This window comes from Triturus cristatus, chromosome 7 (genome assembly GCF_964204655.1).
Source record: "Triturus cristatus chromosome 7, aTriCri1.1, whole genome shotgun sequence".
NCBI classification, from domain to species: Eukaryota; Metazoa; Chordata; class Amphibia; order Caudata; family Salamandridae; genus Triturus; species Triturus cristatus.
This window is the reverse complement of record NC_140590.1, coordinates 877470749-877486302: the sequence shown is the minus strand read 5'-3', so window position 1 is coordinate 877486302 and position 15554 is coordinate 877470749. Positions and strand designations below refer to the sequence as shown.

General features: G+C 41.0%; 1 protein-coding gene across 2 annotated transcripts in view; it reads right to left on the bottom strand.

Moving 5' to 3' along the window:
- GABRG2 (gamma-aminobutyric acid type A receptor subunit gamma2) overlaps positions 1-15554 on the bottom strand; it is a 510299-nt gene that overhangs the window by 167363 nt on the left and 327382 nt on the right. For both annotated transcript variants that reach the window (XM_085617829.1, XM_085617830.1), the window contains exons 5-6: positions 14599-14681; positions 12148-12285 (exon numbers count right to left, since the gene is read on the bottom strand). In XM_085617829.1, coding sequence (XP_085473955.1) covers positions 12148-12285; positions 14599-14681 — 221 coding nt within the window. The remainder of the gene's footprint in view (positions 1-12147; positions 12286-14598; positions 14682-15554) is intronic.

Here is a 15554-nt window from a genome sequence, read left to right as displayed (position 1 = left end):
ACAAATATCTTGGCGTCATTGTCGACAGGGGTGGCCAGTTTTCAAGACATCTTGAGGCCACCAAGAGGAAAGGTATGCTGATCGCAACAACTCTCAGACAACTTAAAACCAATCTATCTGGGCCAACTCTTCTGCCACTACGGCGTGTTGCACAAGCAAAAATTGAGTCATCAATTACCTATGGTAGTGAAGCCTTAAGAGGTACAGACGCAAAACTGCTGGACACAACTATCTCAAAAGCTTACAGAGTCCTCTTAAATCTACCATCATACACCTCACAGGCTCAAATTCGGCTAGAATTTGGTTTAACCAAGCAATTACTCGCTAGGCGAGGATCATACATCAAATGCTGGTATAAAATAAAGATCTCGCCTGAAAACACACTGAATCACCAGCTCTGGGAAAACCTGCGTGGCAGCTCCACTGCACTTGCAAAAAACTACCTAGAGGAGTCACTAGCAAAGACAGGTCTAAAAGATCTATGGGAAACTTCCCTTTCGAACGCACAATTTAAACGTGCTGTAAATAAGAACATAAAGCGACTCTCCTTTATAGAGGACAAAGCTACTTTTGCCCACAGACGCCACGCATGGATGATAATGAGCTCTTACAAATCGCCCGGGCTACAGGCATACTTCGGGCTGGGTTATTGCAGGAAATCAAAAGAAGCATTTTTAAAACATAGGCTTGGAATCTTACCAGCCACACCCCACTTACAACCCTGGCTGAGAAAAGATTGTGGGCCCACATGTAGGCTGTGTGGCTCAGGGAAAGAAGATATGGAACACCTGATATGCTCCTGCAAAAAGCTAAAAGAGGAAAGAGTAGCTCTCCTGAAAACCACCTTCAACAAACTTAACATACGTACCCGGAGACAAGCAGTCATTGCATGCTTTGACCCAAGACTTTTACATCTGAATGGTCTGTTGGTAAAATTTCTGAAACTAGTTAAGCTCAAACAACCTAAAACAGATGAAGGTGTACAGAAAAACAAGGAATTATGAACATTTCTTGAACTTTTATTTTTTTTTAACTCATTTTCCTTTTAAGACTGCTCTCAAATTTAAAAATTGATGAAATATGTACTTACTATGATCTTGTAATGGTTTTAATTAATCAGAAACAATAAATTTTACTTACTTACACTCCTATGACTCAGCAATAAGTTGTAGGCATGAAATAGTTAAAGCAGGAAAAAGCCAACTTTCTGAAAGTGGCATTTTTAAAATTGTAACTTAACATCTGACTCAACCATTAAAGAGGAATTTAAATTACAAATTCTAAAACACCTAACATGATATCTTCACCTGTTCCCAATCAAAAGTAAGCACACATTAAATGTAATAAGGCAACCCAATGTTATCCTATGGGAGAGGATGGCTCGAAATAATGTAAAATTAGTTTAGTAGTTTTTCACTACCAGGACAAGTAAAGCTTTAAAGAACATATCCAACCTTTTAATTAAATTGTACCCTGGCCTTTGGACTGCCTAGGGCCGGCCTTACGGGTTACTTATATGTAATACAAGAGGGGTTTAAGCTTTGGCAAGGCAAGGGCATTTTGCCAAGTAGTATTGGCAGTTTTTAAACTGCATTCAGGCTGCAACGGCAGGCCTGGGTCATGTTTTTAGGGGCTACTTAAGTTGGTGGCACAATATGTGCTGCAAGTCCACTAATAACATTTAATTTACAGGCCGTGATTGTATGGTATACCACTTTACTAGGGACTTAAAACTAAATCAAATATGCTAATCAAGAGTAAGCCCAATTTTATCATGTTTTAAGGAGTGAACACAAGCACGTTATCACTGGTTAGCAGTGGTAAAGTGCACAGAGTCCTAAGGCCAACAAAAACCAATGCAGCAAAGATTTGGATGGATGAAGGCAAAAAGTTTGGGTACAACCCGGCAGAGAGGGCCAAGTCAAACAGATATCAGCAATTCCATCAGGGAATAGGTTAGTTGAAACCACTAATTAAATGAGAGGCCAATTTTAGAAATCATTAATTGAGCTTATTATGACTTCAGTGATGCTGGTTGATGATCTTATTGATTAGAATGCACAGCACACCAGCACCATCAATGAAGCCACCAACAGAAGCAGTACAGTGTCATCCTGTAACGCCCTGAACGTCTCAGGATCGTTTAACAGACACGACAATGAGGACGCAACCACTTGTGAAGGGTTAGTTCTTTTAATGAAGGCAAATAAAATACAAAGAACAAACAAAAGTTATAGTCACTGGAATCCTCCAGGCTAAGTACGTTACCAGCCCACAGCACGGATGGTCCTAACCGTCCTCTGCATATACGCCGATCCCGGCGTATGCCAACAGAGGGCAGAAATGAAATGGCCGACAATGCCAATCGGTAGGCTGTGAGGGGCACGAAGAGTGTTGGGGAGAATCGAGGAGTCAGGGAAACACCCAGCCGGGGTCTCTACCTGAAGGGAGCAGCCGCTCAACCTCTTCCTCAGACTGCACCGGGACGCGGAGTCACCTCCTGGTGATGCGTCACCGATACCCCAATCACAAGCAAGAAGACTGAACCGAGAGCAGCAGCTCGATCGATCCTGTGGACTTCCGAGTCTGTAACGCGGCAAACACCTCCTGGTGTGCGTTACAGCTGGCAGTCCCTGTGTCTCTGGTCGGGCTGGGAGTTACGACTCCAACCAGCAAAAGCGCCACTGCGCTTGGACTCAGCCGAGTCAAAAAGCGAAGCTCAATGGTTGACCGGTAGAGCTTCCGGGTCCTTCACAGGTGACGATGGGGCAAGACACGGCCCAGGGAGTAACGACTCGACCTACCTCCGTTCTTGCCTTACTGGAGCACCACTCCGGAACACTGCTCTTCACGAAGCAGGTACGTCGGTGTAAACACAATATCCGACAGCCTTGTACCTCCCGGTTCCTCCCTTTATAGGGCGTGTTTTCCTTGAGTTATGTAACAGCTCTCCTGTTTACATAAGGGCGTGTTTCCCTTGAGTTATGTAACAGCTCTCCTGTTTACATAAGGGCGTGTTTCCCTTGAGTTATGCAACAACTCTACTGTTTACATAAGGGCGTGTTTCCCTTGAGTTATGTAACAGCTCTCCTGTTTACATAAGGGCGTGTTTCCCTTGTATGACAGGAATTCTTGACACATCCCAATTTAACACAGTGTCAATCCCATGCCATGCCCATCTACTCCTCACACCACAGAAAACTGAAATTCCATCAACCTCTGCTTCACTGAAAAAATACATAAGATCTGACACCACCTGAATGATATCAAGCTGGTTTCATCTCTCACACCCATCCTTTCCTGCAAATGTCACCCTTAAAAACCCTATTTCCTACAGATCTGGCTGACATACTCACCCTCATTGTCACTTCTTATGAAGAGGATGCCCTACCATTGTTCTACAGCAAAACTCTCTCTGGAGAAGGATTTGTCCCCCTACCTACCATTGTCAGTGCCTCCCTTACTCAAGGCATCTTCCCATAAGCTCTCAAGACTGGCCAGATCTTTCAATTTCTAAAGAACCCTACACTAAACCACTAAACCATGATGACCCCGCCAACTACTGGACCATAACTCAAATACCATACATTTGCAAATCATTGAGAAAGCAGTCTGCGTTAAACTGCAACATCACATCAATACTAACTATCTCCTGCCCGACTACCAGTCTGGCTTCAGATCGCAGTGCAGCATGTAGACCTCCACCTTACACATCGTAGATGATGACCTCTTTCCCATTGATGAAGAAAACCACTTCCATCTGATATTGCTGGACCTCTCAACTGCCTTGGTGACTGATGACCATCACAACCTCATACGCACACCTTTCGAACTGACATCAGTTTGTTCACATGGGAACCTCCTGGTCACAAAACATACATATCACATTTGGAGTTTCCCAGGGTGCCATACTGTCTCCTGTCATCTTCAATCTCTACATGGAGACACTTGGGGCTTTACCCACGGATGTATGACGTTACAACGCACACTTTTACAACGCATGCACTTACAACGCATTTTTTACAACGCATAATCCATTACAACGCATGACATTACAACGAATGACACTACAACGCATTTTTAAAAAATACCTTTACAACGCATTACCATTACAACGCATACTACCTTTACAACGCATACCATTATAACGCATAATATTAAATTACATTTAAGGTAAGTATTAGATAGTATAGGGGTAAAAATTACTACTCTAACTCCAGGGGGTGCAACAGTAGGGTAAGTGTTGGATAGTATAGGGGTAAAAATTACTATTCTAACTCCAGGGGGTGCATCAGTAGGGTAAGTGTTGGATAGTATAGGGGTAAAAATTACTATTCTAACTCCAGGGGGTGCATCAGTAGGGTAAGTGTTGGATAGTATAGGGGTAAAAATTACTATTCTAACTCCAGGGGGTGCATCAGTAGGGTAAGTGTTGGATAGTATAGGGGTAAAAATTACTATTCTAACTCCAGGGGGTGCAACAGTAGGGTAAGTGTTGGATAGTATAGGGGTAAAAATTACTATTCTAACTCCAGGGGGTGCATCAGTAGGGTAAGTGTTGGATAGTATAGGGGTAAAAATTACTATTCTAACTCCAGGGGGTGCATCAGTAGGGTAAGTGTTGGATAGTATAGGGGTAAAAATTACTATTCTAACTCCAGGGGGTGCAACAGTAGGGTAAGTGTTGGATAGTGTAGGGGTACAAATTACTATTCTTACTCCAGGGGGTGCAACAGTAGGGTAAGTGTTGGATAGTGTAGGGGTAAAAATTACTATTCTAACTCCAGGGGGTGCAACAGTAGGGTAAGTGTTGGATAGTATAGGGGTAAAAATTACTATTCTAACTCCAGGGGGTGCATCAGTAGGGTAAGTGTTGGATAGTATAGGGGTAAAAATTACTATTCTAACTCCAGGGGGTGCATCAGTAGGGTAAGTGTTGGATAGTATAGGGGTAAAAATTACTATTCTAACTCCAGGGGGTGCATCAGTAGGGTAAGTGTTGGATAGTATAGGGGTAAAAATTACTATTCTAACTCCAGGGGGTGCATCAGTAGGGTAAGTGTTGGATAATATAGGGGTAAAAATTACTATTCTAACTCCAGGGGGTGCATCAGTAGGGTAAGTGTTGGATAGTATAGGGGTAAAAATTACTATTCTAACTCCAGGGGGTGCATCAGTAGGGTAAGTGTTGGATAGTATAGTGTAATATTATGCGTTGTAATGGTATGCGTTGTAATGGTAGTATGCGTTGTAATGGAATGCGTTGTAAAGGTAGTTTTTAAAAATGCGTTGTAGTGTCATGCGTTGTAATGTCATGCGTTGTAATGGATTATGCGTTGTAAAAAATGCGTTGTAATGGTAGTGCGTTGTAAAAGTTGCGTTGTAAAGGTTGTTCCCCTTTACCCACAGATAAAAACATCAATATTGACCTCTGTTGAAGGAATATTACAATAACAAACTAATGGTGGAATGACTGATGGTGAAACGAGGATTAAAAAAAAAGAGTTCACCAATATGCCATAATACAACTCTACTTCAAAGTGTCCTCTCCTTCAGACATCCAGTGCCTCAAGCCCTGCTTGCACAGCATCCAGACCTGGATGTCCACCGTCCACCAGAAGCTCAACCCAATCATTATAGACGTTCTATTATTTGCTAAAAGCAACAAACAAGATGCAGTAAAAACCTTGCTCAATAACATGAACCCTGATGATTTCACAGAATAACATGTCAATTATATTCACCCTAGACACCAACCTCTCCCTCAAGGAACAAATTACCAAAAAACACAAAGAAGGTTTAGTACCAAATCTCTCTTCTAAAGAAAGTCAAAGCATTACATCCAGACAGCAACGTCAGAACTGCTGTTCAAGCACCTTGTGCTCTTGCATCAGGATTGTGGGTGGCAATGCCCTACTCTATGGCCTCCCAGACTCCACACTGGCACCGCTTTGGTGCATTCTACACCTCACAGTACGTCTCATCCATGGCCTTGAGAAATATGATCACTTCACCCACAACCTGAAGGAACTTGTTGAAAATTACCATCTTTGTGTGGCCTTCCCACTGATTTTAGCCTCCTGTAGCTCAACCAGCTTCTGTTGGCCATGGAACTCTGCACACTTTACTGCTGCTAGCCATTGATGAAGCGCTTGGGCCCTCCCTTTTAAAAATGACAGAACTGGCAAATACCTATTTGACTTATTTAATTTACTTTAAAAGTTCCTAGTATATGGTACAACTTGTGTGCAGGGCCTGTAAATTAACTGATACTAGTGACCACCCACTAAAAGAGCATTGTAAAACTTGACTACAGGTCTGCCATTGCAATCTGGGTTGGCAGTTTTAAAATAAACCTTTTGCCAGGTCTAAACCTTTCTTTTTAATACCTATAAGTTACTCCCTAAGTTAAGCCCTAAATGACAACAGGGCATTGTGTGTGGTATTCAAATGTAGAACATGTATATTTAAAATGTTTAGTGTCTTGGAAGAGAAAATCCCCCAAAGTCGTTATTCACTTTAGCTAGGCCATCTCTCCCGTAGGAAAATATTGGTTTACTTTCCAACTTACAATGCTTGCTTTCAGTTGGGGAGCAGCTGGAAAAATGATTCAATTCTTATTTTAATAGTAATATAAAATCTAATTTAATGATAAAGTCAGATTTTCTATTCAAGTTTTGAAAAAGATTCTCTTAGAAAGTTGCTATTTTCCTGCCTTACCCAAATGTGCCTTTCTGCCAGTGCTGCGTGTCACCTGACTGGTAATTGGCTCCTTGTGGTGAAATGTGGATTGATCCCAGGCAGTGGACAAAAGGTTTGAGTGGAGAGAGGTATTCTTCTGCCTTGAGGAGGATTGCTGGTGGAAGTGAGTAGGTTGTGCCAAGCCCCTTTCTGAGCTTTGAAGTGTATCTAGGGCAGAGGGATCTCTGACCAGGGGATGAATGGTTCTGCCATGTACAATTTAGTTGGAGAACAGCACTGTGGGGTAACTTACAGTAAAATACACCAGCATGCTTTTACACGATTGGTTAGGGAATGGCCAGGTGTTTCCCCACCCACAGGTTGGCAATGGGCATAGAAATGTCAGGCCCAGTGCCCCTCTAAGAAGAAACACTTCTCCTGGACCTGTGAAGATCAAAAGAATGACTGGCATGCTGTCTGAACCGTGAAGAATGAATGGACCTGCTTGTTTGAACCAAGGGCCCCAGAAGTGACTCCAAGGGTCATTGGCTCGCCTCCTGTTTGAGCTTCAGGGATGCAACAATCTTCTAGAGGCCTTTTCCTGCATCTGCCCAGTTAACAAGTTTAAACCGGCCTTGCCCTGGACCCTGCTGCTGGCCTAATCCCCAAATGGTTCCTCTCAGGCACTGGACCCTAAGTTGGTGTTAGATTGTACTCTTCCTGTCTAAAGTGCAAAGGCTGTACTTAGAAACTTTTTACCAATTTTGTTTCCAAAGAACTGGCAGGAGGCCAGTACTGCTGTCAAGCCGAAGATGTTGACGTTGAACTGCCGGTCGGATTCAACTTACTGGGTTCTTCCACTGAAGAAGATCTTACTTCCAGAAAACTTTCTAAATCTAAACACAGTGGACTTCAGCAAGACTGATGGCGAGCAGCAACCCAGAGCTCCTGAATTTGTCGACAACCACGCTGAGACCCTGCTCTTCAGCAACCCACATTGCTGAGACCTGCATCAGATTGTAGTTTACCCTGGCGATTACTTATCGCCAACTGCTTTTCTCCAGAAAAGTATTTAAGTCGGAAGTTAAACTTTCCACATGGACCTACCTGGCCTTTGTATCCGAACCATGCTTCATTGCAGTCGGCCTTAACTTTTGCCTTTGACCCAGTCTAGCGCACCTAGATACCTGTAGTTGGCGCTTTGGACTTTTTGATGCTATTTTTAATTACAATTTTAAAAATTCTCCAGATTTTTGACTTTTTGGTGTTATGTTTGTCACTTATTAAAATGTTTTCTATTTTGGGATTTTTTTTGTTTGTTGTATTTTCTCTTTATTAATGTATGCGTGCTGCATAAATACTTTACACATTTCCTTTGAGGTGAGCCTTTTCTGATTTGTACCAAACTATCAAAGGGTTAAGCACAGAATTAAAAAGGTGACTTAAGTGGTTCACGGGACAAGAATCAATTTTCTTACAGCACTCCATTTGCTGCCCTTGCTAGCCCACACCATCTTCAGAAGTATCTGCATCGGTTGCAGAGACATTACAACAAGCACCTCCATTCTTTTGCTGAATGGTCCACCACCTCTGATGGTTCTCAGCAAATGCTCAGTCAGGACACCATCAAACTTCAGACTAATAAGCATAAATAACTAAATAACAGGCCTTTCCCATATATGCACCCTGGATCTGGAACAACATTCACATTTATCTATCAGGACTGCCTCAACACTGCTCCAATTTGGAGGATGAAGACTCTGCTCTATAAAAGAACACTACATCACAATGCATTAACTGTTAACATCTCAGCTTCCTTTCCTATTACTCATCAACTTTAAACTTGCCTTTGACCATGCACACCACTGCACTGCCTTTTGGCTAGGTTTACCCTACAGAAATAGCATATACATACATACATACATATGAACATACATGCAGCACTTAGGAGCCCAGGTGGCACAATATATGTTTCAGGAGTGGGGCCAGAAAACATATTTCTCTGATTATCAAATGCCCATCTTTCTATGGATGAATTGATTGTTATTGGTGTTTATCATTGCTGGACTATTCTATTCTTTCCACTTGTTCCAGTCCCACATACTTGGCATATAAGGGAAATGGATAGGGCCCAGGCATTTGGGCAGAAGCTTTGCACAGGTATTTAAAAAACTTCATTCTATTTAACAGAATCATTTTGACGTCCTTTGCATCATTGACTCTATTGATTTTAATTATAAAAATATGATCAAAAATGTTAAAGAGTTTTTTTGTATCTGTTTTTTGGCCTTTATCTTTTATTTTGAACTGGTTAAGAGGCATTTACTATTTTACTACTTTTATATCTACTTTTATTTGGATTGCATATTCTTTATCCCATGCCTACATCACATGATGATTGTAGTCATCTGCATCTACCAGTTTACCACAAATGAAGGTAATCTTTTAAGTTCAGCCTCAATGCACAAGGTTGATGCGTGGACACTTCAACAAAACTGTGACCTACGTCTATTTGTACACACTTAGAATAGGACATTGTGGACGGCATGTAAAAAACATTTATCTTTAAAATGCTAGCCAGCTCCTCAATATAAATATTTATATTTTGGGAAACACTTGATTTTTGTTTAAAGTATAGATATGTTGATAGGCTATTAACATTAGTGTTTAATAATTTATTACTGGATCATCTCTTATCCTATACATGAAAATTTGAATTGGATTGTGCATGCTACAAATTCAGTACATCAGTGAAACAGAAACGTTCTGATTAATGTTCTTCTGCATTTAGTATTTTTATTGTACCACAATTTGTCCTCAACTAACAACTTGTCTTGTAACCTCTAGCCTAAGCTGGGTTTCTATACCACTGTAACTGATGTTATCATGCTACAAGAAAAGTGAAAGGTGAGCATTGTGAAGGCTATTCTTATCCTGAATATATAAAGCAATATTCCACTATTAACTGCAATGGAAAATATAGTGCCATCATTTATTTATTAAAAATATTTGGTGTACATTTACAGATCTAATTAGACATTTTGGTTTTGATGGAATGCAAATTCCATAATCTGAGAACTTTTGTACTTCAGTGGATTTTTTTTGTACGCCTTGTTGGGGTCAAATTTAATTAAAAGGTGAATCACAGTTCATGCTATAATTTAATGATCCAACTCAATTTCAGATAAGTTCAGACACAGCAGCCTTTAACTTTTGAATCATGATGGAATCTCCATTCAGAGAACAAAACTCACAACATCATTTTTCTGTGGTTTGTTAGCCTGATTTCAAACTTTTGTCTGCTTTACAAACCAGCTTTGGAAAGTCTTTCTTTAAAGTACACTGCTTGCCTGTTTCAGGATCTAGAAATTTTATCCTGGAGTTTGAAAGAGGTGCAGTTGACACCAACTATTGGTTTATCCAGAATGTGTTGTTTGGAGAAGATAACATCTTCTTGAACAATGACTATCTTCCCGAGTCGTTCGGATTCCTCTTAAGGCAACTAAAGGGCATATTTATGAGCCCTTTGCACCGTTGGAGCATCACTTTTTGTGACGCTTTTGTGGAGCAAACCTTGAAATCATACCTATGAGGCAACGCAAAGCCACTTTGAGTGGCTGTGGATGGCCTCATAGATATGGAATATGGCATGGAAACACAAATTGCTGTGTTGACTTACTCTGCGCTTGGGAGGTGTTCCATGGGCATTACAGTAGGTGTTCCTACCCCACACCCATAGATTTTGGTGCTCCTTCAAATTTACAAAACCATGTTAACCTGGGCATGCACCAAAACCCTACACCTACTGAGGTGAGGCGTAACAAGGAGAAACACAGAAACACTTGCACCATGGTGCAAGGGTGCATGTGTTGGCGCTAGGCTGCCAAATTGATTTCAGTGCAGGTGGAAAGGACAGTGATGCACCGTACTGGATAAATATGGTGCATTCCTGTCCTTTCACTGTGACATTGGGCAGGTGACTTGCTATGCTGACCCAAGCCAAAACCCCATAAATGAGGGCCTAAGTGTCTTGTGGAAGGTAAGCAAAAAGATTCTGTGAAAAAGACAAGTTACTTCAATTAGACCTCTGAAGAAACTAGCACACTGGTGAAGTGTAATTTTAATGAAAATGTAATACCATGCAAGCCACCATGTCATGACTGCATGCTCTGAATTGTTTTAGTTTTAGTTTTACAGAAACAAATCACTAAGTAATGTTTCAGAGGTGAATGTGGGTAGTTGCTTTATAAATGCAAAATGTATAGAAAGATCACAAAATGAGCTAACTATTTCCCCACTAGAATTTCTATGGAAAGAAAAAAGGTCAGTACTAAACCCTATATGACGGTAGAATTTCTGGAATTGATACATAAGGGTTTCCAGCAAACAAATGTATTACCCTAGTATCTGACAATAGACTCTCATTAAAGAAACTCTACTCTCTAATAGAAGCCAATGTTGACACCAGAACATGGGCTTCTATGGGAATTCTCAAGGGCATATTATCAAGCCCATTATCGCCGCTTTAGCGGCAGTTTTCTGCTGCTAAAGCGGCGATAATTTTAACGCCGTTTCTTGATAATATGCCCCAATGTGCCTAATTTAGACTGCAATGGACTGGTTTCTTCATCACAAAAGAGACAGATGTCAGTTTTAGATGTGCCATAGGATATAATGGACTAGAAATACAGCAGGCGGGCCATCTGTCACTTTTGTGATGGTGTGACGTGGTCCGCTAAACTCTAAATCAGGCCACTCTTCTTGTTTTCATTCAATTAATGTACTGCAAACACTTTAATCCTTCAATAGGGTTTAACACTCAATTGACCCATTTAACAAAATCGTGAATCAAAATCATCGTTCTGTGCCATGACAGTTCATATTATATATAGAGGCTTATTTACCCAGTGCCAGGCTCCCTGTTGTCACTTGCATGGAGAATGGTGATAGTCTTTTCTTTGTATAAGATGCTTCATTTGACAAGGCTCTTTTAAAGACGCCCTTTTATAAACGTCTGCTTCTACTCTATGAGTATTCATCTTACTAATAACATACTACAAAGAATAGCTGTTGCTATAATCAACTGTAATGGTTATTAACGAGTTGACCTTAAAAACATGAAAGTCTGATTCAACCCATCGCTGATAAAAACCTGTGACTTGCATATCACACAGATGTATATATCAACAGAGTGACCTTTCCTACTTCCCCAGATGCCTAGGCCCTATTCATGGAGACTAAAAATAACTTGAGGAAAAGGAAGACTTTCTTGCACAAGAGAATTTAAATTTAATACCAGAGCATCTTTAACAGAAAATAGCTCGCCCAGTAACTGTGTAGACTTAAACATTGTGGCATGAATGTGTCTCGGAAGACACTGATATCCAAATGTACTGTATGCCAGTACATTTGCTATTCTAGCATGACCATATTTACATTGCATTGGGAAACAACTTAAATTCTTACCTGAAGTAGTCTTCACAGTGTTGGAAGTATTTCTTAGGCCCTCAAATGAAAACTGATACAGTCTCCAGGATTTGGTGTCTCCAACCTCCACTGAGACACGCTTCCATCTGTAAATGATCTCTTCCATAGGGTAGCCATCTTGAATGCAAACAGACAGAGTTAGAAGCACCATCGGTTGTAAGTGTCTACATTGAATAGTTGGCATTCAAACAAACACTAAAGAGTGTGCCTCAACCTCAAGGGCAGAAATGTACAGCCAGTAGTAAGTAGAACCAGACAAGCTTTAATATATAAAAATCAATAGAGACTTTGAAGATATGGTGCAACAAATGAATTACTAAACATCAATTCAAACTGTGTTAGGAAAGTGGAAAACTTGTAAATTAAGCCTAACACTAGTAGTAATAGATCATAGAGAAAAAGAAAAAAAATTATTTAGCCAATTGTTTAGAGCACCCTGAGTTTCCATTTATAATACACTATGCTTCATTTGTTCTTTTTTAGGTGTACCCATCTCATAGTTGTCGTTTCATAGAATATCATAATTACTAGACATATTTATCTTTCAAATAATTGTGTTCTTTTGATTCTAAAATCAAACAGTGCCTCCTTTTTAGACAATGCTTGACTCCAACTAGGTGCATTTTGTGAAGTAGTGATTAATTAGGTAAATTGCAGTTGTGACTACATATTCCATTTCTAATCTACTGTTATCAACATCTTACTGCAAAAAGGTATTTTGTTGTATGGGACACATAAGTAACTCATAAAGATTATCCTGTGTTCTGCCAATCCTTGCTCTCTTTACCAACCCTAGTTTGGGTAGGAGTAGACAATGCTCACTGTAATTTCAAACATCTGTGCAAATATCGTGGTAGCATCCACATTTTCTGCTAGTAAAATTAAAAACTAAACATACTCAAGTTTAACAGATGATGTGTTTGGAAAAGAAGTAAGCATCAAATGATATTATGAGATTCTTCAGTTTGTGACACGTCCCAAACAAATTACCTTTATCACTCATGTTGCAATTGTATAAAATATATACTTGATGATCTGTATCTATTTGGATGCTAACGTGTTTCTTCCTGTGGCCAATTTGCTGAGCATTCTTCGGGACAAGAGACTGCTCTTACATGTAGACTACTTTATGTTTCTTATCTTTGTAATAGGTGCCCAACGTAGGGACAGACTATGGAAAATTACCATGCATGGAGGAAGTTTCACCACAATCTGCACCAACTTGACAGTACAAAATGAACATCTACACCAACAATGGCAAATTCACATTTGTGCACTGGTCAGTAAGACCAAAAGCAATTTGGCAAATTATTATCAGTGCAAAGGTTGTTATTGCAGTGATTGGTCTGTAGCAGTGCCAATTATATTTAATTTGGTTAATAAAAAGCTGCTGAGCAGCATGTGTCACTGAAGTCGAAGACCCAGACACTGGCTGGCTGAGATGCATAGACGCAGGCAAGCACCCAATAAACAGCCTGAGTCTCTGACAGGACGTTCCCCAACCTTTCCAATGAGGAAATCCCCATGCTAATCCAATGTCACCACTCCTACCCAATAACTAATGGAGTATGTTTACACCTATTGGATTGCTAATGAGTACCTAGATGAGAGGATCTATGGACTGATCTTCAAAATTCCAAACCGATAATGTTTTCAGTCTCAAATACTGGAATCTCCAATTAAATTCTACACAGGTTGTCTTAATACCAGGGAAAAGGAACAGCAATGGCTTCTGTTCATTTGACAGCATGGTGCACTGTGAGAAGGCCCGGATGACAGAAGTAATATACTGCACGTTTCAGCATCAGAGGTGTCAAAGGCAATGCATTGCTTTCAACAGTGGCGTATGCATTTTCAGGAAACAATCATTTTGCATGCTGAATTAGGGGCAGGAGGACAGGAACTCAGGGGCATATTATCAAGCACGGCGTTAAAATTTTCGCCGCTTTAGCGGCAGAAAACTACAGCTAAAGCGGCGATAATGGGCTTGATAATATGCCACAGAGAATTCCAATAGAAGCCCAGGTTGACACCAGAACATGGGCTTCTATGGGAATTCTCTGGGGCATATTATCAAGCCCATTATCGCCGCTTTAGCGGCAGTTTTCTGCCGCTAAAGCGGCGATACTTTTAACATCGTTTCTTGATAATATGCCCCCAAATGAAGAAAAGTCAAGGATTCAGCATAGATAGGCATTGAGCACAGTCTGTCACTTAGGCATATTTGGCAATGACCAGGAGAGAAACACCTCTGGGTGGAAGGAACGAGCATTGGCGCATCCTCGCCCATCTCCAGTCTTTGCCTGACAGCCAAGGTGACGCGCTTGCATTCTAAAGCTATGCGGTGGACGATGGCGCTGCGGCAAGGTTGCAAGAGTAAACTGCTGACCAGCGTATTCGTTGTCAAACACTCCGGATTGCATTACTTACAGCTCGAAAACGATAAAGGGCAGGAGTGCTTGTCCATGGGGAAGTTGTTCAGCTTCAACTGACATTCAGCATCTATTGTCAACCTAGAGAGAGAAACAAGAATGCTCACTTTCGGGAAGAAATGGCTAGTACGCAGAAACACAATAGCATTGTTAAACAGATAGCCTTCAACGTAATGCGGTTACCACTGAAATCAGCAGTACTACCCTTCTAAATCAACTGTGTCCCTCGGCTACAGAAGGGAATTCATTAACATCGCTCTGTGCCCTGTCAACTTATACAATAAACAATTTTCTATTCTGGTATTGATAGTAGGATATGCGTCCCTCTGCTGATTATCTGAGCCATAAACATACTCAAGAGACTTACAGGTTGCTGCTCACCCCTGTGCACTTCCTTTTTCTGAGTTAATAAGCAAAGAGAACACAGAAGAAGGACAGTGATGGTAGCAGCTAATGGGTAAATCATCGTCAGCATTAAAACAACCAGACTAAAACAACCATACAAAGCTGATATATACTACAGAACTGCAAGTCAAGAGCTATGGAGAGCCCCTGACTGGAACATCGAAGAGCCATGTAGTGATCCCAACGAGGTCCACACATTATGCAGATTAGGATTAAGGGGCCTATTTATGAGTCCCTTGCGCCAGTTTTGTGCCACCGTTGCGTCACTTTCAGTGACGCAGCAGTGGTGTAAATAATGCGCCATGTTGCGCCATATTTACGAAGTGACGCATCTAGGCAGATGTGTCACTTCGTAAGCCCCTACGCTATATTATACCTGCGTCAGGTATAATATATGCAGGGTGGGTGTTCCCCAGCAAGTAAAGGTCATAGGAGTGGCGCACCGAAATCTATGAGATTTCACTGTGCCACTTCTAGGACGTCAATGCATCACAACCTTACGCCTGCTTCAGGGTGACGCTTGCCCTTTCACATGGGGATTCCCCCATG